Source organism: Empidonax traillii, unplaced genomic scaffold, assembly GCF_003031625.1.
Source record: "Empidonax traillii isolate 1590-97213 ecotype Southwest subspecies unplaced genomic scaffold, ASM303162v1 scaffold352:size1026972, whole genome shotgun sequence".
In the NCBI taxonomy this organism is placed as follows: Eukaryota; Metazoa; Chordata; class Aves; order Passeriformes; family Tyrannidae; genus Empidonax; species Empidonax traillii.
In genome coordinates, this window is record NW_020955545.1 from 672,439 (window position 1) to 696,631 (window position 24,193).

A 24,193-nucleotide genomic window follows, 5' to 3' on the forward strand; every position below is an offset into this window, starting at 1 on the left:
ACAGATAGACAATTCTGAAATGCCGCTCAGATATTGGTACCATGATCTTGAATATGCTGATGATGGGTGGAGCCTTTCATGATCAGTATTATACAGCATTGGATGGAGTTTTTTCCTCTGAAAGGGAAGAATATGGAACACTTATTTCATAAGTGTTACATATGTGTGTGTGTATTTCTAATTTCAAGCCAGCTGTAAGATAGTTTAGTGATTGCATGAAATTTAGATGTATGTTTCTGTCATCTCAGAAATTACCCAAGCAGAAAATCTGCTGCAGTATTTTGTTTGACATACATCTAGAAGTCATAATGGTATGCAAAATCCACTAATAATCAGAAATGTTTGCATTTGAAAATAACCTTCATATTTTGTTTAGTGCAAAACCACATATACTTACAGAGAGAACTTCAGCAGAAGCTTTAGAGATGGTATTATGACTTATACATATGCAGAAAAATATCTGAGTAGAAGTACAATGATTAAATTCTTTGAATGTATTCTTTAGTGACTTACAGTACTTTTCCTTTTCACTTTAACTCTGGCATTTTTCTTCTATTAAATACATTTTGGATAAATATGCCTATTAAAGTGAAATGCCTCTAGCAGTTACGTTACAAGCTGTATAAACTTTCATTGTATACTATATATCTGTTAGTTCAAATGTATTTACAAGATTTTTATACTTCCCTTTTTTTATTCTTTCTCTTTTAATGGCAGTAATTCTGTACACCTAAACTTGCTTGCAGTGAAATGCTTATTTTAAAAGCCAAGTAAATGGAAAGCCCTGAATTATTTTGAGCTGTTTGCAACCTATTCTCTGGTGAGCTTCTGAAAACTTTTTGTGTCACTGTACTTGTTAGTATAGTGGAAGTTCTCTCTACCCGCTACAGTATGAGATAATGGCAGCAGCAAATCTTGAGTGAAGCCTTGGTTATCCATGTATCTCCTTCTGGGGACGAGTGAATAATAAAATTTCATCTGCAGTCTCTCTTGACGTTGCTGAGCCAGAGAAGTAGCCAACACCATAGAGCCAGGCACCTGCTAACTCTGTCCAGAGAGCCCCCATTCCCAGTCCTTCTTTCGCAGGGGTCAGTGCTCTGGCCCTTGTCTTCAGAGAACCTGAAGCTATTGCTGAGATTTGTTGGTTGTGACACTGGCTGCAAGATTTTTGTGAACTCTTTAGTATTTCAGAATGAAAAAATTCCTGTGAACACAGGAACTGACTACTAAAGTCAAAATCCTAGTTCTTTGAGAAGACGGAAACCTGTACTGGCCTCTTGTCCAACTTAACAAAAGAAGACTTTTATGAAGAGGTCAGGAGGAAGACTGAACAACCATTGCTTGTGATTTCAAGCCCAGCATTCCAGTGAAACCTTAAGAATCTTGGTTTTGCTAATGAGATGTGCAGGTAGCTTGTAGCCTTACTGCAGGCTTCTTGGAATTTATTTTTGGTTTAAATAAGTGAATTTTGATTAGTTCTGTCCTGCTTTCTCTTTGCTGTTCATAGGTGTATTGGGAAAAGAGTCACTTTCTCATCATTTATTTTGCATCTCCTTTGGAAAGAATCAAAACAGGTGCATAAACCCCTGTATCTTTAAGACCTGTATAAGGCATAGTACATTGGTTTTGGTGATTTGGTTGTGTTTTGCTTTTTTTTAAGGAAAGCACTTTTACATGAAGTAAACCATCATCCAGAAGTTGTTATAAAAAATTACTTTCCAAGGAGGCAATTTTGATGTCCTGTACTCCACAGAGTTTATACATATGCAGTAACTTTTCTTGTGTAGCATGTGATACAGCCATGAGAGTGATAGTAGTATAGTGTAAAAGAGTTGGATAGTTTGTACAGATAGGAACAGCAGCAGTCATGTAAGATATATGTTTATTACAGAAGCCTTCATTGTCTAATCAGCTGTAAAAATTTTTGTGTTCTCAAGGTGGAAAAGGTTAGATGAAGCTGTACTGGACACTGGCAGTATCTGTGACTCCAGCAAAACATTCGCATTTACGAGGGGCTTTTTCACCAGCCTTGTGTTTGTTAATTAATTAACGTTAAGGAAACTATTACTGCTTAAGCAGATTGAAAAATTGCTCTCAGGCCTGTGTTCCTTGCATCTAAATTTAACATCTCTAAATACTTGGTTTATAATGTTGGGAACAAGCTTGTACCTGGAATCTACAACAAGGCTCCTGTTTCTTCCACACAAGTAAAATGAAGAAACATCTTCTTTACATTTTCTTGTTTAGGTAAAATTATGCATGGTATGTCACCAGGCTCTGAGTATAAGAAGGTAATATTCCCTCAGTGTCAGAAAGCTTTCTGTGGTGTTGTAGCTGTCTTAGGAAAAAGTCAGATATGACTTGGTTGCCCTACATGTTGGTGGCAGCAATTTCTGCAAATTAAGCGTAGGAAACCTGAATACCCCTTTGACAACAAGTGTTAAGTGAGAGAGACCAGAAGAAAAGTCTCTATGAGGGGAAGAAAAAGTGATACCACTTAATTAGTTTCCAGCTTTTGAAAAGGTTCAGATTAAGGCATAGCAGAAACCCAAATGCAGAGGATATACCATATCAAGTAATATGATTTTGTAACATTGTCACTACTCCAGAAGAGCAATGTGATTGACTCAAAGATGAGTAACGTTGTGGTGAAGGTTTCAAAAGGTTCTAAGTATTTCACTATTGAAATGATGCTGAGATACTCCAGTTCCAGAAAGGGGAAGCAATATGTTTTTACACTCCAGAGTGGAAAGAATAATGTCAAGTTACAAGCATAAAGGGAAGCAACAATTTTGCACTCCATGTCCGATTATTTCCAGGTGGAAGCAGACTAGGAGGACAGAAGGGGAGTTATTAGGGGCTTTTTTTGTTTGTATGCACTTGTTAAACTTTGAGTTTCTTATCTATAGTATGATAATGTAATTGCATCTCTTCTGGAAAAATTTGTCAAGTAGATTTTAGTGATGAACTGTAGCACTGTTAAAGGCATTGCACAAATACTGTCAGCACAATGAAGCAACTTTTATTGACTACCTGAGTAGGCACCCTAAAAACTGTAATGGCAGGAGTTGGAGATAACCAGTTCTCTGCAAATATTTCTTTTGCTGTCCCAATCATGTAAGCCTTTGTTATTATTAATATACTATTAATTATTGTTAAAAGGTCAGGAAGAGCAAAACAAAGTCCAGAAGGATTGAGGGAAACATGAAATACCCTCTGTGCTGTCAAGCTCAACCAGGGTTAAACCATTACTCAGATACACCTGTTTCCTTGTTTCAGAGTGGAAGCGATCCTTTTAAAATTAAGACAGAGGAAAGTTGTTTACTTGGAAGCCTTGTCCTCCCTAAGTCCAAAAAGTGTTCAAAATGAACTGCTTAGTCGATGGCAGGTGTACTGACAGTATCCAGTACAGTGTGAGACTCTAATGACAAAACTGTAGTTGGTCCCCGAGCTGTATCCAGGGACACAGTGATACAGTATCCTTGTACATCAGAGCTGCCAAATGATTTCCGTTGCAATTTCTCTGCCCAAATCTGCTGTCTAGAATAGTGAGACATGTACAAAGAAGTAGCTCAGTTACTCACAACACCAGGGTCATGAGTTCAGTCCCCATACGGGCTATTCACTTAAAAGTTGGACTCTGATCCTGGTGTGTCCCTTCCACCTCAGAAGATCCTGTGATACCTGTGGTATCATGAAGCCTAGGGAGGGACTTCTTAGACCTCTTCTCACATATTTCCTACCTGCTGCTGAGTATTTCATTCAGGAAGAACATCCTACCTAAAAGTCATCATACATGGTTAAAGTTAGGTGCTTATGACAGGATAAGCTCTCTTTGGGAGAACCCTCTTATTCCTTCCCCAAAGGAATGACATTTTACACTGACAAGGGACTTTACCTGCCTTCCAGTTGGATTAATAGTAGTATACATCAGCCAATTCACAAAAGCATGTGAGAGATTAATAATGAACATCTAAGTTCATCAAAGAAGAAAAAAAAATGCATATCCAGAGCATATTTATGCCTAAAGTTATGTTACGTAGAAAAGAAAAATTAGACTACGTTTGTAGAGGTATCAGGCAATGCACTAAGTAAAGATGAAAAGCATTAGCATTGCCAGAAATCTGGATTAAGGGGCCATTGTGTGATGGAAAAAACTGCATTCTGTAAGCAGGTGACAGATTTTAAAATTGTATGAAATACAAAGTCAAGTGTAGACAGATGAACACATTTCCCTTTATCATAGCAGGGTTATTTCACAGATCATGTCATGTAACTGAAGAAGAGTAAGAATGTGTCTCTCTTTTCAGTAGACAATACTATGCCTCAATAAGATGCAGGGCAACTCTTATTTTTCAACAACTTAAATTGGAACTAAAAACAACTTGATGCTTTACTAAGCTGAACAGACAAGTCATTGTGCTCCCGTTGCCATTTTAAGTGCTTTACTTTTGGGAAGCAGCACAAGAAATACTGGGAAGTGATAGAGGGTGATCTGTGTTATCCCAGTAACGTTTTACTCTATGAAGAAATAGGTGGTCTAATATTGTGAAAATGATGTACACTGGGGTCAATACCTAGGAAAATAGAATATGCATCCTACATGATCTTTTGTTGAGAACATGTGACAAAATTATTTCAGTCACTTTCCAAACATTTATTTTTGTAACATGGTATCAGCTAGGTTTTGTTTTTTTCTAATTTATTATTATGAATAATCACGTGTTTATGTCATATATCATGTTTCATTCTTCGAAAATCTGTAGCTGTTTTGTGGAGAAGCCAGAATAGAGCCCTCAGGAGGTGAGGAAACACTTGCTGAGAGAGAAGAACTTTCTAGAATGTGAGAGATAAACGGGTTGTGGAGGAATGATGGAAAAGGAATAAGTCCTATGGAAAGCAAAGACCTGATGTTCTGCAATGTCTGCTGAGAACAGCAGGACCCCAGGCTTCAGAGGGACTTTCCCTAGAGACTGAGACAACATTGCAGACTTTTCTGCAACTCTGAAAGTATCTGATATGCTGAGAAGAGGATTGATTTATGAGGATGCAAGTACAATCTTTTGCACAAAAGAGCTATCTAAAAATACACAGACACTGACATAGTAATATGAAGATACTCAACAACTCCCTCAGCCCCAATTGATGAATTTCAGTTATCAAACATTTAAATATGACACCTGAATTCTATTTTTGCATTATTATACATTTCTTAACTTTTTACAAAGCATCGAATAAACTGGAGATACGATTTTGTGCATATTGTTTTGTTTTGATTTTCCTCATTTTGATTTTAAAAAAAAACCAGCTGTTCTAGTGTCTGTTCTAATAAAACCTAGCTTTCCTATTAAAAGGCTGTTTTGGAGTGTTCACTCTAGAAGAAAAAGTTTGAGCAGCCTGACCTCACAGCTCTGGCCAGGTCAGAGCCCACGGCAGCACAGCGTGCAGTCAGGAACAAACCTGCATCCCTGGGAAGGCTCTGTGGCACCACGTTCACACCTATTACAGACTCACAGATTACCAGTTCAGGATCTTCCCTGTGGTGTTGCTCATTTTTCCATCCTACCTGCCTGCATCTTTATAAATGATTTATTTAACATAGAGAACTTGGTCATTAAGAAATTACTTAGCGCTTTAAAACACAATTAATTTAGAATGTGATTAATAAAAGTAAACTGAACCCATGCCCTAAAACATCCCTGCTTTTACAAAGCTGCTTGGAAACTATGTAATTAAATTTAATTGAAATCTACTTTAACATCCAGATATAAATGGATGAAGGAAATAGTTTAAAATAAAACACTTGGAAGGTTTACATTCTTTCAGACTTTACTTTTCCAGAGTGTTTTGAAATAGGATTTACTGGAAGAACCATTTAATAAATTGAAGTTGTGGCAACTCTTTCATATATATGGGGGAAAATATCATTGTTTATTTGATGCTTTGTAAAAAGTTAAGAAATGTAAAATATTGCAAAAATAGAATTGACGTGTCATATTTAAATGTTTGATAACTGAAATGCATTAATTTGGGCTGAGGGGTTGTTGAGTATCTTCATATTACTATGTCAGTGTCTGTGTATTTTTAGATAGCTCTTTTGCGCAAAAGATTGTACTTTAGTTTAGATCTGCCCTTTGATGCTGTTTTATCACCAGGGAAAACTAGATATCTGTTTTCCAGTAGATAACTGTTTTCCAGTATTTTCTATTTTCCAGTGTGTGTCCTGTGGTCTAAATAACTTCTTACATTTTGTGCTATTTTAGCTGGTATATTTGGAAAGAACATTTTAAATGCTGCACAGGATTTTGAGATTGCAGTGTTTCTTATAATTTCTATTGTTATTCTGAGCTTTGGATTCATTAGTTGAAAACCATTTAGGGGAAAAAAAGGCTTTAAAGAAACCTCTGAGCATGTGTTTGTGTCCTGCAAAGTTAAAAAAAAAGAACAATTTTTTAACTGAAAATGTGATATCAAATGCTTAAAAGGTTTCCATTTTTTTAATACGAATGTTATAAATCTCCCCCTCTCATTCATAGTGGCACTTTCTGTTCAAGTTCAAAGACGTAATCTTATTTAGCCAGAGACTAAGAAGATTTCTGTATTTAGTAGCAATTAGTTTGTGGCTGCTTTAAGATTCTTGAGCATTGGTGATTTAGTAGCCTTCAAAACAGTTACTGATTTTCGTTGGATCTCTGTTCCTTCGTGTCTGTGAATATGTTCGGCTCTGATTTTATTTTATTTTATTTTCCTCACTGAGTCAATATAATAATTCTCAGTGATTTTGGGGAGCGCAACTGAGCCCATTTAGGAAGTGACTATGTAATGGTGACTGACTGATAGTTTGCACATCACCCCTAAAAATGCCAAAAGGAATGAAGACTGAGCTTGAAATTAAAAAATAGTAAAGGATCACTAAAAGGTTAAAATATTTGCTTTTGTTTAAAAATTAAGTCATTGAGTGATACAGAATTTTTATCAGAAATGTTGCTATTTAAGAATGATTGGGGGCTTCATCAAGTGTAATTTTCCATATAAAGTGACAGGAGGCCCAAAAAATTATTGCTGAAATTAATTTATTAATTGAAATAGTTTCAAATATCTCTCAGATGCCTTAGATCAATGTGTGTGTGGACTGAGCATACAAAAAGCAGAGCAAGCTTAGAGTCTGTTTCATCACGTATCCAGCTGGGATTGTGAATACTCAGTGCTGAAAAATCAGAGAAGCAGCACAGAGTAATACTGGGATCTTTAGTTTCTCTCTTACTGTCACATCAGGATGTTGTGAAAAGTTTCAGTGTTCAGACTCAGTCAATAACCACAACATTGGTTGAGGGGCTGTGAGAGGAGTTGAGACTCTTGATGTCGTCCTGCGTACCATTTGGATCACAAGAGGCACATCACAACAGCAATCTTGGTGATCAACGTGGTGCTGAAACAACAGCAGGAAACAACAATCCACAACAGGTGTGATACACTTCAAGAAGGAACACTACACAAAAATAAAGATATTTACTAAAAAGAACCTTAAAAAAGGTCAGCAAAGAGAGGGAAGTTGTACCAGTTGGTGTGGAAGCTACTTAAGGACACCATATGTGATATTCCAGGCCAGCACCCACCACCTGTCATGAAAGGCTTGAGAGAAAGTGAGAGGAAAACAGCAGAGCTAGACAACTGAGTAAAGGAAGTTGTTAGAAAGAAGTAAGTGTTCTTTAAAAAGCTGAGTTCACACCCAAATGATGTATTAAACATATTTAAATGTTAAAACATGGTAAAGACAGGTGAAGGAATGTTTGAGCAAATGGTACAAACAACTAAAACTGGCAGTAGGTCTTACTTCTGATACACCAGGAGCAATGTGTCTGCCAGTCTTTTGAGACAGATCATGGTGTAGAATTAATATTTAGAGAGGCCTGTTTCAGAGAAGTTAAATAAATCCTTTGCATTGGTGTAAGCTGTGGGAAAAAAAACTGTGGAGAATCTCATGATGCAGCACTTCTTCCTAGGCTTTTTGAAAGGATATGTGAAATTGAAGTGATTTAATGGCCATGCAACAAAATTAATTATAAAATAAAATCACCAGTACCAGGTTTTATTCAACTAAACTTTCTGAAAGAATTAAAGGAAAAAAGATTGCCAGCATTGCTGACAGTGATGCATAACTACTTGTTTTTCAAATTGCCTTGTTATCAGAGATTTTGTGGTTGGATAGTGTGATGCCAGTTTTTTTAAACAGTTCTTAAATCATCCGGGGAGCTGCAAGTCTGTAATCCTGGTGTTTGCTTTAAGCAGTTCACCACAAGTTATGATGCAAAGTAATATTTGTGGCTGCTTGAAAACCTTGTATCTGCTTGGAACAAATCAACATAAGGTTTGCAAAGAAGTATGCACATATCTTGGAAACTTTGAAAAGCTAGGAAATACATGGATAAGAATGCTACAAGCTGATATGGTTTCCTTGAATTTCCTCCAGTTTTTGGTAAAGCCTTCACCAAAGAGAGCACATAGACATAGTATGAAAGATGGAGCCTCAGAATAGATGGAGAGAAAGCAGCAGTTCTCAAAACAGGGAGGTCACAACTGGAGGCTTTTGTTCAATAGATGGTCAGGTGAAAAGAGTGGACATTGATATCAGGGTTTCCTGATGGCTACACAGATATCGACTGCACTAGAGGCAAGAGCTGGATGCAGTGTAATCTCAGACTGAGTGATTTGTCAAAAAACACAGATAGTTGTCAAGTGATACACTTAGGAAGAAATAACCAGTCAAAATTCACTTGTGAAATGCTGGGCTCAGAGCTGACTGTTACCAAGTAGGAATAAAATTTTACAGTATAATGAATAACTGTGAAAACAATATTCCAGCATTCAGCAGCAATCAAGCAAACAAAATTATGACAATTATTAGGGTAAAAAGTATAAAAGAAGGACCGTCATTATACCACTGTGCAAGTCCAAAGTTCGCCTTTTCTTGAATGCGGGGTATGGCTACAGTTTTATACAGAATATAGTCCTAGGTAGTTGTTTGTAGTGACAAATTACAATTCCTCTTATGGCAGGAATTTGATGTAACTTATGACTAAGAGAAATTCTGTATATACAGTCAGACAAACATTTAGGATCGAGGACTGATGCAGATGGTGATATCTGCCTTTACTGATTATTGTCATTACTGTTTATTGGATTTGCTTAACATTCAAGAGGTAACTACTCTGTTGTGCTAGACAGCATATTCAGCATTTGTCAGTTGTATGTGAACTCTTCCTTTGTGAACACACAAACATTGTATGAATGAACAAATAAAAGACAGTCCCTATCCTAAACAGCTTTCAGTCTTTTGCAGTTTTCTCCAGTATCACGAGTGTTGAAGATTACTAAAAGTTTTGAAGTCTTGAATTGAGGTTTCTATTTCTGATTTCAAATTATAATTTGAAACTATTTCCACCCAAAAAAGAATGTAAAGCTATTATCATTTTATGCTCCCCAGATCTTTGCAATATTGCTTTTATTTTAAGAACCATCACATTTTATTGCATTCACTAGCCACAGCTCTTCACTCTCGGTCAAACTGTAGCTGCAGATGTCTTCTTAATTGTCATTAAAAATGTCATTCTTTTTTTCTCTTACGAGATCCTGAACCAAAATTAAATTCCTATGCACTGACTGCATGGTTTATCATGGAAAATCCATCCAGTATATCAGGAGGAAGAAAAAACTTAAGCTGGCTGGAAAAATCAGGAGAGGCATACAACCTGTTAATCTGAAAACAAACCAACAAACTAAAAAACAAATACACGCAGCAGAATTGCCATCCAGAAAGCCAGCTGTGGGACTTGGTTCTTGAACAGGAGAGCCAGCTGCCACACTTGAATCGTGATGAACACATTATACAGATTTCCAAAGCTAAGAGGATATTCTTTGACTGTCTTTTTCTTTGTCCGCTTTATATGCCTAAAGTTTGTTCTAGTAATATTCAGGGACCTGATTTTTAAAAATCTCTGGCATTCTCAGCTTCTTCTCAGAGCCAGACTTCATTTTGGCATACCATGGAACTTGGTATCCTCTTAGACTTTGCAGACACCTAAAGTAAACAGCCTCCCATTTTTCAGTGTCTTACAGGATTCTGTCCCACAATGTTTCCATCTGCCATTGTCCGAAGGAACCAAAATAGTAAAGATAAACTCGAGGAAGCTCATCTTTTCCATTACAGAGTTGCCAACAGTGTGTTCATGCTGATGGTTACTCTGGACAGGAGGAAGTCAGCTATTAGTTAGTCTGTGTTAAGCTTTGTATTTAATCTGTTTGTGTCTTCAGCTGCTCTGATGATGAATACAAAGTAACTTGCTAATATATTAGAAGTAACTAAATAAAAGCTCACTGGTAATCTTAATGTCAATCATTATTTATTTTCTATTTTTTATTATTTTCTGGTTTTCCTTGAAGATAGAAACTCAATGCATTGACTTTTCATTATCAAAATTCAATATGCTGTATCTATAAAGGAGTCCTCTTATTTCATTTTAAGTCTGTTTTTTGACATATTTCTACCTCTGTTCTGTTAAAGAATCATGCAGTTTGAATGGAGGAAATGTTTTAATCTTTCAGAGAAGATAAGATAGGCTGTTAGAAAATGACTTTTACAGCTAGCTTTCGTTTTCAGGCTGCTTATTCCCACTTCTGTATCATACTGTCAGTCAGGCTACTGTGACTGCACCTGCATGGCAAACTGCATCCAGAAAGTAATCTATAGTAAAAAAAGTTTAACTTCAGACAGTTCATGAGGAAGGTGTTCTTATTAAGGCTGAAAGAAATACCTATGAAATTATAACTGTGATTGGAAAATGTATATGGGCTTTCCGTCAGGAAGACACTGTGCTCAGTCTGAGAGAGCACCAAATGCAGCTAAACAGGTTAGAGTCAGTGCTTCTGGATAATTAGATTAGGTGATCAATTAAGTGACTTGTGGAGCAGAGATGGGTATTAGGAGCGAGAGAGGTGACAGACCATTATGGAACAGGGGCAGAATCATCAGCTCATTTGGAAGAGCTGTAAGTGCAGTTGTGGCCAAAGTTAGTGTGGCCCAAAAGCTGCTATTCCTGTTGTTGTTGCTGAAGTACTTATTCAACATACTAAGATTGCTTGCATAGTATATATTCCGTGCATGTTATAATTATGCAGCTTTAACATGATAAACACTTTGCACCAGTGGGACAAATCATTAGAACCAAATTTATATCTATTGAAATTTTATCAGGCTTCCCTATTGGTTTGAAATGTAGAGAATCCATCAAAAGTTGGTTTATTTTGTTTGAGTTTTTTTAATAAAACAGTGGATTTTTTTAATTAGCAGAAGTCAGTCAGATGAGCAGACTCCTGTTAAGAAACACCTTCCTCCATACCAATAATTTCTATAAAAGAGACTAATTCTTCTCAGTTGTTGCAAGCCTCTAGTCAAAATTTATTGTCTCCATTTTCTTTGTGGTTAACAGAAAGGGAAAGAGAAAGAGATTAGATCCTTCGTGTTGTATTTCCATCCAGGCTGGTTTAGGATGAGGAGATCTGTTTTCTGAAGATGATAGTGTCTCTTGAGTTGTCAGAGGGGGCAGAGGTCTAAGTATGCACTGAGCATTTTCAGACAGCTAAAGCTGTGGGAGCGAATCCCACTGAACATGTCACTTTTTGAGATCATTGTGTGAGCCGTGACCTAAACTTTATGGTTTATGTTCCTTGTACAACTCTTATTTATATTTTAGCACGGCTGTTATAATAATGTAGCCTTGCTGGCTGAATGAACAACCAGTTCTTGAGTCTCCTGAGTGTACCACACATGTGGGAATCCAATAGCAAATTGTACCATTAGTAAAACAAGGATACTTTCTTCTGTTAGCTTGTGAAACTGCTCAGGTTAATTGGATGTCACCTTGTTCTTGCATGAGGAGACAGAAATTAAGTCTATTTTGTTACTCTTTCTTTCAAGTCAAATAATAGAAACCTTTTTGGAATTTCTTTCTCTGGTAACTTCTGTAAGAGTCTCCTTTTGTCTGCCGAAGTCGTCTTATTCAGGGATTATGCTAAGAAACACAGTATTACAAGCTTGAAGAGTACAACAGGTTTATATAATAGCTTTGGAATATTTTTCTACTTATTTTCCATCTCCTTTCTTATGTATGCAAACAAGGTGTTAGCTGTTTTGATCGCTGATACCCACTGAGCGAATGTTTTCACTGAGCTTTCCATACTGATGCACAGGTCTGGCTTTTGTTTTTCTTGAGCTGATAACAGTTCACTGTAGCCCTAGCAGTAGGTTGTTCAAATTAATCCCTTTTGTGTGCATTGCTTTGCATTCATAAGCATCTAATTTCATCTGTTCCTGGTGCTGAATCACTAGTAGCTCCCACACATGAAACAGTCGATAATAAACAGACACTAAAATACAGGACAAAGAATGACAAAAACCACTGAAGGACTGCCACTCTTAACTCCTCAAGAGAACTTAGGTAGGGTGGTAGAGTCTTATGTTTGATTTTTTTCCCATGTTGGAGGAAAGTCAGCATAGTTCTTGTTTACTTTCAGTCAGGTAGTTATCTTAATAGCTACACATGGGAAGGCTACATTCGTTCTGCCTTTTGAGAGCTTCACTATGGTCCTGAGCTACCTAGGATAAGGAAACTTTTGGATTTCACACAAAACATCAATTATCTTAAGCCCTGTCCTGGCTTCTGCACTGGTCTTTTCAAGTGATTTCAAACCAATTGAGGGTGCTTGGCTGGCAACATGCTGTCTTTTTACTGAGAATTGGTGATTCTCAGATGCTTAAAGAGCAAGTTAGGCCACTTTGCTGAGAGCATAGATTAAAATAGCGTTATTAGCAAACAATGAGCTCCAGGTTAATAGAGGACTGAGGAATTTCACAAAACAATGTATCAACATTTACACTGAAATTCACCTATTATACAAATACTCTCATGAAAATCCAAATTAGATCTCAAGATGAAACAGTGATGTTTTGTTTATAGCATCTTTCACCATTCATATCTGCCTTCAGTTCTGATATTTTATTCCTTCAAGATGACACAGACGTTATTTTTCTCACATCCCATATGTCCAAATCACATATAGAGATATTTAACTCAAATACCATGGGTGTGAAACATTCCACACTGTGGGTCCAGGGTGACGTTTGGCATGTCTTTAACATGCTGTAGTGTTCAGTTACAATACAGCAAATTTATTTTTATGCAACCTGCCTTCATTGAAAGTATGGAAAGTTGCTTTGCAGTGAGTCATCTGACAGCTAAAGAACTACAAGTCTGTAGTGATATTTAAAGAGAAAGTGGCTCAGAGCTGACAGAGTTCAAGACAGAAAAAGAAACAGAAATGAAAGAGAGGGCCTCCAACCATGGAGAAGATAGAGGCAAAGACTGGTTAGGGGGAGGAGTGATGAGAAAACCAAACAAGCTGAGAATGTCAGAGGCAGTTCAGGAGATTATGCATATCATCCTGAAATAAGCACTGGACTTCAGGTGTCTCTCCTGTGTTACACCAGTGTTAGCCAAGCAAAGATTCATTGACCCTAAGGGAATGTTGTAAGCCCGGATAAATAAGAGTAGTAGGCTCAGTGCACTGTGAGGAATTTAGAAACATGCAGGTAGAGGTTGAGAGAAAAATAAATGGCTTGGCTTTCTAGAGCAAGACATTAGAATTGGTAGTTTGACCTTGGCTGAGCACCAGGTGCCCACCAAAGCCACTCTATCCGTTCCCTCCTCAGCTGAACAGGAGAGAGAAAATAAAACTAAAGGTTCATGAGCTAAGGGCAGAGAGAGATCAATCACCGATTACCATCACTCACCTGGGTAAAACAGACTCTGCTTGGGGAAATCAATTGAATTTATTACAAATCAAAATCAGACTAGGATAATGAGAAGTAAAATTGAATCTTGAAAAACTCCTCCCCCTTGTCCCTTCCATCTTCCCAGGCTTACCTTTGTTCCCAGTTCTTTACCTCCGTCACAGCAGTGCAGGGAGACAGGGAATGAGGGTTACAGCCAGTTCATTACATGTTGTTTCTGCTGCTGCTTCCTTCTCAGGGAGAGGAGTCCTTCCCCTGCTCCAGCGTGAGGTCCCTCCCATGGGAGACAGTCCTCCATGAACTTCTCTGGCTTGAGTCCTTTGCATGCGCTGTAGTTCTTCATGAACTGCTCCACCTTGGATCTCCTCAGGACCCCTCCAGTATGGGTGCAGTCCTTCAGGAACAGACTGCTCCAGTGTGAGTCGTCCACAGGGCCACAAGTCCTGTCAGCAAACCTGCTCCAGTGTGAACCCCTCTCTCCTTAGGGCCACAGATCCTGCCAGGGGCCTCCTCTGGTGTGGGCTTCCTATGAAGCCACAACCTCCCTTGGGCTTCCACTTGCTCAAGTGTGGAGCCCTCCACGTGCTGCAGATGGATCTCTGCTCCACCGTGTTTCTCCATGGGCTGCAGGGGCACAGCTGCCTCACCATGCTCTGCACCATGGGCTGCGGAGGAATCTGCTCCAGCTCCTGGACAGCTCCTCCCTCTCCTGCTGCGCTGACCTTGGTGTCTGCAAACTTGTTTCTCCAACATAGTCTCACTGGCTGCAATTACTTCCGCAGAATAACTTTTTTTCCCTTCTTAACTATGTTAATCCCTGTCACTGATGGGCTCAGCCTTAGACAACCAGCAGTGGGTCTGTCTTGGAGCCAGGTGACGTTGGCTCTGTCGGACATAAGGGAAGCTTCTGGCGATTAACTTTTCACAGAAGTCACTGCTGTAACCCCCACCATGACCAAAATCTTGCCATGGAAACTCAATACATAGAAGAACACTGGTTTAAATGTGTGAGGATTTTATTAGATCATGAAGGAGGCAATTTCAGTTAGACAGGAATTATTGCAGACATGAATATGGACTTCAGCAGCAGTGCATTCAAAGGGAAGATGGGTTCTGGCAGTCTTCCTTGGCTCGTGTTAGGAGGGCTAACACTCAGAAGTGAGTTTGTGGGAGAAGCAGTCATTCAGGGTCAGAGATGGCTTGCTATGTGTACAGGGATAAGATCTGAGTAAAGAAGCACAAAAGCTGTTTTGGAGGGCAAAAGAGACTTATTTCCTGTGACATTTGAGCCTTATGAAAAATTAACTAGTAAGGAAATTATAATGTAGCAGGGGAACAACAGAACCGAGGCAGGTGGTTAAAGAGAGTGGAGACTACTTGCCAAGGTCACTGTTGCTTTTCCCATAAAGTTGATGTCCAAAACTGAGCTAACAGTAAGATATCCCAAAGGAGGAGGATGTTTAAGGAGAAAGTAGATGAGCCAGAAGCAGATGCCTGGTGTTTTTATAACACCACACAGTTGTGAATGAATATCATCAATGTAAACACCATCAGCTTTCTCTGTAAATTATGTGCATTCTCCTTGCATTCTTGGTCAAGTCTACCGACTGGTGGTGGGGAACTCCTTGGGAACCTCTCTCTAACGCCGAGTCCCTCAGCCTGCACATACTGCTTTTTTTCTGGGGATTCTTTTGACCTCACTCTGTATAGAACCATATTATCTGCTTTAAGAAAGTAAATGCAATGTAAAGTATGTAGCACAAGGGAGAGTACAGACATTACTGAAAGCAGAAGGGAAAAGCACTTGTCTTCTTACTCAGTGCATTTAGAAAAGTTTGACATTGTAGTACTGAAAGACATTCTGATCATAAAAGTAAGGTTAGAGCCACTCTGGCATCCCAGAATTTGAAGGGTGTAATATTTCATTGTTCTTATTTCTAAAGTGCTTATTACAGATCATCTTATTTACAGCTTTCATGTCTCTTTTGAATCCGCAGAAGAGGAGTATCAAGGGCAAACCAAGAGAAAGTGCATTCGAAGGAAGAAACAAAAGAGCAGTTTGCAAATCTCTAATAATTTACATGGAGAACAAACAAATTGTGGAATGCAAGAGACTTTTGTTCAAGATAATTTACAGCTGCAGCAGACAGACAGTCCCAAAATAAGCAGAAACAAAAAGAGGAAAATGAAAAAGAAGCGACAGAAAGAAAAAAAGAGAGCAGCTGGCTTGGTAACAAAAACTACCAGTGTGGATTTTACATATCAACCTGACAAAAACAACAGAGAAGAAGCAGCAGGCTTAAAAGACATAGATGAAAAGGCAGATAGCATTCTGGACTTCCTGCAGGCAACACAACAAATTTATTTTGCTGACAGTATGTACCGCTCTTTCTCCTCTCTTTTCATAAGTATTACCATGCAGGGGAAAATGGATGTGCATTTATTAATGCTGTAAAATGGGACAAATCTACTAGAGAAGTGTCTCTCTTGAACTCAGTGAGTGCTTAGTATTTGTCCCACTTTCTGGTGTGTACATGAATATGTAAGAATCGACATCAGTAGAAAAAATCTGTGGTTCTTTGTTTCTCTGTCTTTGAAAATATACGTGATATCCCTTGCTCTTTTCTTAAACATTCCAAAGCACTCGGTTTGGATGGATTAAAATGGGCCAAATTCTTCTTTCCTCTGCAAGCAAACATCCAGAAGGATCACTTCCTTTCAGAAAACTTCAAATGAGGGCAATTGCCATCCTAAACTACTTTCATGCTTAGCATCTCTGAACCAACCTACTTTTCAGAATGTTCTCTTTCCCAGGAGGAGATTTATTTGTATTATATAAGGAAATCTAGACAGCATGCAAGAGGAAAGGGCAGGATACTGTTGGCACTGGGAAAGTGTATTGGCATAAAGCACTTCTGAACAAGATGAATGGGAACTGCTTAATGCATATTCCATAGTACTTTTAAAAGGATTGCATGGATGTTATCCCTAATGACCCATTGAATGTTCATCTGGTCACTGTGGAGCTGAATGGAGAGTATTAAACAGCGTACGTATCTGTATGAGTCCATCTCAAGTCAGAACTCTTGGCTCCTAAAATTCATCTTTAGACCACAGAATTACTTTAAACACCTTGTTAGGCTGACATCAGGGATTTCGTGGGGGTTTTTTTCAAGATTTGTACGTAGAATTTTCTTTGCTCATTTTTAAATTTTTCTGCTGTGTCAGGTCTTCATACTAAGCCTACCATTGGAAATCTGTCCTGCTTTTTGGCTAATGTATTTCCATCACCAAAAATAAGAATTTTACTACTTCACTGTATGGCTAAGTAAATGTAAGCTAAATAACATTTGTTTGCTGTGGTAGAACACCAGAGTAACTGAGAAGAATTGCAAACCCTTCAAGTTCTGCTGTTAGTGCATGAACAGAACAGAAACCTGATGAGCTGTCCACCACTGTGTTGCATCTTGAATTTCAAGAAAGAGTGTTGTTGAGCTTCCAGCTTTCCTGGAAGTCAAGTTCAGGTTTTGACAGTTTTTGACAGACTGACTGTCCCTGGTTTCAAACTGGCGGATCAGTATTGAGCCATTGAGGACCTTGGAATCCACAGAGAGGAATTCATAGGTAAAAGGAAGTTCAACTGCAGATAAGATGTGGCATCCACAAATCAGAGTGTGACTAACATTCTTGTTAGGCAAATCATAGTTTATATATAGATTTGACATTATGCTGTTTGCCTTTTCTGGTTGAATAACTTTACACTCCCTGTTTCTTTTAGATAAAATTGGAAGCCATTGCTTTTAGCAGCATTTTCAAATGGTCACATTGGATTATACTTCTAGTATGTATGTTAAAAAGCTGAATCGGGAAAATTCTGTTCTTTTCAGTTGGCTTGCTGGTAAAAAACAGAAGAATTAAAGGAAGTCTGGTTAAAGGGACAGATCACATCTCATTACTGGAATGGAAGAATTTATGTTTTAGTAGTGTATAAACAATGCATGCCCTTCTCTGCTATCTTGCATGCTGTTATACCTGCTTTTAAATGAAAACACACAGGTGCAACACCAAGATAATTGGTTGCTTCCAGAAGTGCTTTGCAGTAGTTCCACAGTTTCCCTGTCTCCGAATGCGTGAGCATTTTTGTAAAACATAATGTGTAGGAAGCAAAACCACAGTGCTTTGGCCACTGTACAGTTTCTTCATCACACCTTCTTCCTCTGCTAATTCTGAAAATTTAGATTCCTCTTGCATTCCTGTAATTTTGAATCCTACTGTCCTTTTTGCTTATTGAATGTTGTAGTTTTCCTCTCTTACCATCGTTTTTATATTTTAACAAAAAGTGGGAGGAGCAAGCTGCTCTTTAGTGCCTGATACTTGGTTGTCAGTTGTACTAAACAGGAAGATGCTCTCTTTGAAAAGAAAGTATAATTAGGAAAATTTTTCTCTGTGCTCACTGAACATTTTTAACATAGTTTTCCAATTGTTCTTCCAGAGAAATCAGAATGCACAGATACTGCTGTAAATTCAGCAACTGCCCGAGAGCTCTTACAATTTCTTGAATCTCGCACCATCTCTTCCTCAGATGTGACTCATCTACATCGGTTGAAATCCCTTATATTGCTACAGGATATTGAGAGATTGAAGGATGCTTTGAAACAATTCCAAGAACAATCCACGATGCTTCCTGGTAGGTACCATTAGATACTATTCACTCAGGTTCATTCACTGATTTTTTGTGTGTGGATTAAAATTCACATCACAGTGGTAAATATATGCTTATATAAAACTTGAAAATATAATTCTTACCAAAAATACAGTGATTTCCCTGTTTCCATTTGGTTGCAATTAATACAGAAGCTTTTCTCACTTTGCAGCAACTATAAAATACAAGATGATTCAGGGTTTTAAACCAAAATTTTTTAAATCCAAAGGGTTTTAAGATTTAATCATATTTAAAGCATGTTTTCCCTCAATGGACTTTTCAAATCACAGGAATTAACTTGTTTATCTTGGAGATTTCACTCATCCAGTTAAGGATTAATTTTACATGCATAAGAATCAATAAAACCCATTATTTTTTTTCTTTCCTCCTGGTCACAAACGTGCCTTCTTTAACACACAGGTTTTGCAAGCTAAGTTTTGATTTCCAGCTTAGTTCTTGTTTAAATGTAAACATCTGGTTTAAGTTTCTAAAAAATGCTATTGAAGATATAAAAATGTATAGTCACTCTTTATAAGAAATTATATTCTAAATTCATTCATAAAAAGAAAAATTACTCTGTTACTAATCTTTTCACCCCTGAGGCACAGGCCTAATTTCGTGCATGCTCCTTCTGTTCTCTTTTATAACCTCTATAATTTTAGTAGAATCTCTTCTTGTACAGTTACAAGTTCATCAAGTGAATATGGGATCAGCATGTAGTCCATAGAAGGTATAACAATTCATTTTCCACAGTCTTGATTTAAATAGTAATTGTTACTTGTCATTAGAACTTGTGTTGCAGCAAATCTACAAGATGTGCTGAATTTTCTTGCCTCCCAAAGAATTTTGTCAGAGTTGAGAGCACTTGGCCACAACATGAGAGAATCTCAACCATTTTAGATTGTGCTCTAAGTCTTTTGAAGAATCACAGCGGAGATGGTAGTAGTGTGGTAACAGTGTAAATAAGATCATGGCCATCAGAGGCTTAGCAATAACATTCAGAGAAGAGACAACCGCTTGTAACTTCATTCAGTAATGTAAAGCATGACAGTGGCTAAAGATCCTCATCAAGGCTGGAGCCCTCTGAATGCTGTGCATTGTAAAAGCACAGAAAAGAGAGAATTCCAGCCTGTAGAGTTCAGAGCTGATACGTTTTGAAAAGGACACTCTTAGAGAAGTACATATGTATTATTTTAAGGATAGATATGGAGTGTGACAACCCTTGAGGTTATCATGGATGTGAACCATCTACATATACATGGGACAAAATCCTTCTGTGCATTTCAAGCCTACTTTCTACAAACTTAATTGTAATCACACAGTCTCATTGGATGTAATACACATGTGCAAACCAGGTAGAGCTCAAGAGGAATAATGATAATGGTACTGGCACTCTATTGAATTACCTAATTCAGCTTCTGTTGATTAAAGCAAAATGGAACTGTTGAAGTGACTAATTCAGGATATTCTTTACAGGCCTTATCCAAATTTTCTGCAATACAGTTGGAGTTCTGTTGGTTTTTGCAGCCCTGAGACAAGGTGCTCTTTTTACTTCTATATCGCAGAAATGTCCAACTGAAGAGAGAAAACAGAAGGAAATCAAAAACCTTAATTTTCTGATGCATGTATTTGTCACTTGAAAAAGCAGAAGATAATTTTCTGAGTGATTTTTAAAATTCATTACTGTTTCTACTGATACAGCCTGGAATTGTTTACTCTTCCCATTAAATTTTTTCCTTAGTAACTCTTGTCACTCCAGGCTCGATTGTAATCTCATTCCAAGTTCACAGAGATTTAACCACAGTAGTTGATTTGATATTCATGAGGTATGACAACATAAGAAAGAGGAAAATACATTGTTATAAATTATTAAAGGATAATTAAACACCTGCTAGGTATTAATTTGCCTCAGCAGAGTTTAACAATACATTCTATTTGTAATTCAGGAATTTCAGTGAAGGGAAATATAGTGCTCTGTAATTTTACTTTGAATTAGGCCTTTCATTATAGGGGCTTTTCCTACTTTTGTCTCAAAAATAGGTCATCTTGTCCAGTCTGGGTTTTTTACATTTTAGGTTTCATTCCCAATTAAGAGGTGATAAAAGTTAAGAGTTATCTGAAAAACTTGTTGTCTTAGCATATTCAAGTTCTTATTACAGAAATACAAGTTAGGACTGTTTATGGAGATAAAAACGTACAGTACATCATAGTTATTTCTGGTTTTTTACAAGTTTGTCTGATTATCTTGCCTTTTTTCTCTTTATTTTTACTGGGGTGTGATGTACCAGAAGCAAAGGTCATTCTGTATTAACATGGTAAAAACCGCAGTCTAATTTTAGAAAGGTGTATTATTTTTACAAAATAAACATTTTATTCCCTGTAGTTCAAGAAGCAATATATTTACCCTTTTTCCCATGATTATGATTCTGTTTAAGCTGCCAGCATCAAGAGAGTCATGATGGGTGCTATGTTTTGTTCAGTTTTATCTTTAAGTCCAGGAAGGGAAGAGTAAGAAAAAACAAGAAGTGATCCATCTCTTTCATATAAGTGCACATTCTCCTTTAGTAAAATTTACAAATTATACACACCATTATATGTCTTTTATTTCCTCATATATATATATATATATATATATGTTATGGTTTCATCTAACTTTACACTGGGGTTACCAAGGTTATGCCTACTTACGATAAATTTTGTTTTCGGAGTAACTTTTTACAGAACCCTTAAATAAAGCCATGGGGCTGCTCAAGGTCTTCAGATCACAAATTGAAAATCACTGGTTTAATACCATGTTTTGGTATTTCCTTCACATCTCTTAGCATGTTATTCATATTGGGAATCATGGTGCAACCAAAAGAAAGAAGAAACATTGAAGAAATAAGTTTCTGCTTTATCTTAAGCTCCTAGATCCCAATATTTACAGTCGTATCAAGGAAGTTACTAGAGAAAAATTGAAAAAGAAAAATTATCAACATTAGGTATTATCTTTAACCCTTCATTTAAATGAGAAAACATATTTAAATAAGAAAATCTCTGGTCAAGAAATTCTTGTTGTTCTGTCTAGTTGTCATCCTCCAACAACTTACCTTGTACTTCGTGCTTCATGTTACTCTGTCAAGTTAACCTTGTACTTCAGTGATCATACAAAGTTGAGGTGGGCCAGGAGTGTTTGTGTGAACATAATTATTTGAAGTGTCATTGTTCTCAGACTGTAAAAGACAACAAAATGTCCTGTGATTGCATTTATTTGGTAGTCTTTAACAGAAAGTCCTTACCTCTACCTAAAATCTTCTGTAAGTGCAGGGAAGAGAATGTTTAGAGGTCACACAGATACGGATTTCTTGTGAGGGGGGCTTTGCCAATCTCTGTCAGAAAGTCAGTATCCCTTTGCAAAAGGAAACCAGAGACCATCATGGTCCTGCACCCTGCAGTGGGCGAAGGAGAAGAGTTGTGACTGGAAGTAGCGCTCCCTTTGCTGGTTGGAAACTGTAGCTGTTGAAATGAGAGCTACTTAATTCCTATTTCACATCAATTATTAAAGCATAGGTGATCGCCTAATTAAAAAAAAGTCAGTATCTCCTAATTTATGAACTGATTTATGAACTTCTACTCATCAACTTCATTCCATTATCTATTAATGTTTTCTCTTTGTTGGTTGGTTTCAAATCTCAAACATACTCTTCCCTTGTTGCCTAGGAAATTATCACTCATGGCAGAGCTCGAAGCTTCTTTTATCTGCCTTTTTTGGGAGAGCTGTCCTTTATATATGTCTTCATTGCAGGGGGAGATACAATTTGGAGATCAGAAATGATGCAGTTACTGTGTGCCTATGGTGCAGACGCTGATACACAGAGGCCTTAAAATGATTAAATTTGCACTTCTTTTTATGAAGTAACTTTCAAAGAAAAGGAAAAGGAATTTGAAAACTATATTAGCATAACATTATAGAATCATTTTGAATGTGATGATTACGTGATAAGTACTGTGAAAAGTCCAGTCATTAAAAATCAATAAAGTCACATAGGTAATCTCTAAATTAAGACAGAAGTCGTAGCATTTTGAGACTTTAGTGCAGCTGTCTGTACAAGATACATTCTCAACTGGGTCTTCTAGGTGCTACTATAAGTTCAATAGTGATGTGTGGAATTACTCTCCAGACAGAAGGAAGTGGAGATACACTCTTTTAGCCTTACCCAATGGTCATGTCATTTCAACTTCCTTTTTTTTTGAATTATTGAATCATAACAAATAGAACATTTCAAAATATAGTAACAAAATTTTCTCATGCAAATGACTGATCTCCTAAAATAAAGTGCACCTGCTTATATAGAAATTCATAGGTATTCAATCTCCAGTATCTTCACTGGTTCTACTGAAATGCTAATATTGAATGAAAACAAATGGTCACACAAGACTTTCGTGTTCAGAAATGTCATGGAGTTATTTCAAGAGGAATGTGTTTTCTTTGTTTCAGATCATACTAAGGTAGCCACGTCTCTGTTTCATTACTGGATTACAGATATCCTTCCCGTGAAGAACAGGAAATAAAGCCTTGCCTGCATCTGTATGCACAGGGTTACAATTTAATATACAAACTCATAACCCAGTAGCAATTGTTCAGGAAGAGCAGTATCAATACACACTCTACAGCTTCAGGTAAAGGAATGTTTTATTTCGTTACAAACTTCAGAAGACAGTAAACAAGGTAAAACTACATGTGACTTTTGTGTTTGGTTGGTCAGGAATATCCATATGCTGTGTGACCTGAGTCTTCTACATGTGATATTTTGTTATCTCTTTAGGATAAGAGACTTAACTGGAACGATAAAGTCTGTATCAGGTATTTTGTTAAGAACAATAGTATTTCCTTTTTTGTTTGTGAATGTATCATTCCTTTCTGGAAATTATATTTTTTGACTTTTTTGTATATCTGCTTGCTTGGAAAACAGAACTATATTTTTTATATTTAAACCTAAGCAGCAGCACATCTGAGGAACGTATTTTTGCTGAATAAACTTCTAAATTGTGGAAACAGGTGTATTTCTACAGGTGGGTCGTGTAGGTACTGTTTGGAGTTATGCAGAAACTCGGATGGCACTTTCAGAACTGTTTCATGGCTAAGCCTGTTACAATCTGATGGGCGTCACTGACTGCAGAGTTGTGGGACTGGGTTCTCTCACTGATTACTGTGTAATCTGTCTACTACTGTGTAGTCTTTCTGCAGCTGAATTTATCTGTGTATAGATAATACAGTAAATAATATCTATGGTTGTAAAATATTTTGGAATCATGAATTAAAAAATGCTTTGCAAGGAAGAGCTCTCAGCTGAGTCATTCATCTGGTCTTCTGTCTTGGTGTGTTAGCTTCCTCATCAGTAAGATAGGGGCAACATATTTTATCTCCTCCAACATGGGCTTGGACATATAGTATTGATGAAACTGTATAAACATGGCATGACTTTTGCTTTTTTTGTTATTTTTATTGTGTTGCCTGATATATCCTTTTGCAAGGCATTGGTTCAGGGATGCTCAAGAATTTCTAATAAAAATACAATCATATCTCTTTCTCATTTATTGAAGAAGTTAAAAGGGGTTCAATATCACACCAAAGGATTGCAGATACAGAAAAACTAGTCTTGTTG

General features: G+C 37.3%; 1 protein-coding gene across 4 annotated transcripts in view; it reads left to right on the forward strand.

Moving 5' to 3' along the window:
- Positions 1–23,864, forward strand: part of ERICH1 (glutamate rich 1) — a 68,124-nt gene extending 44,260 nt beyond the window's left edge. For all 4 annotated transcript variants that reach the window (XM_027892437.1, XM_027892438.1, XM_027892436.1 and 1 more), the window contains 3 exons: positions 15,844–16,221; positions 18,339–18,533; positions 23,026–23,864. In XM_027892437.1, coding sequence (XP_027748238.1) covers positions 15,844–16,221; positions 18,339–18,533; positions 23,026–23,099 — 647 coding nt within the window. In that variant the 3' untranslated portion in view covers positions 23,100–23,864. The remainder of the gene's footprint in view (positions 1–15,843; positions 16,222–18,338; positions 18,534–23,025) is intronic.
- The last annotated feature ends 329 nt before the right edge of the window (positions 23,865–24,193 follow it).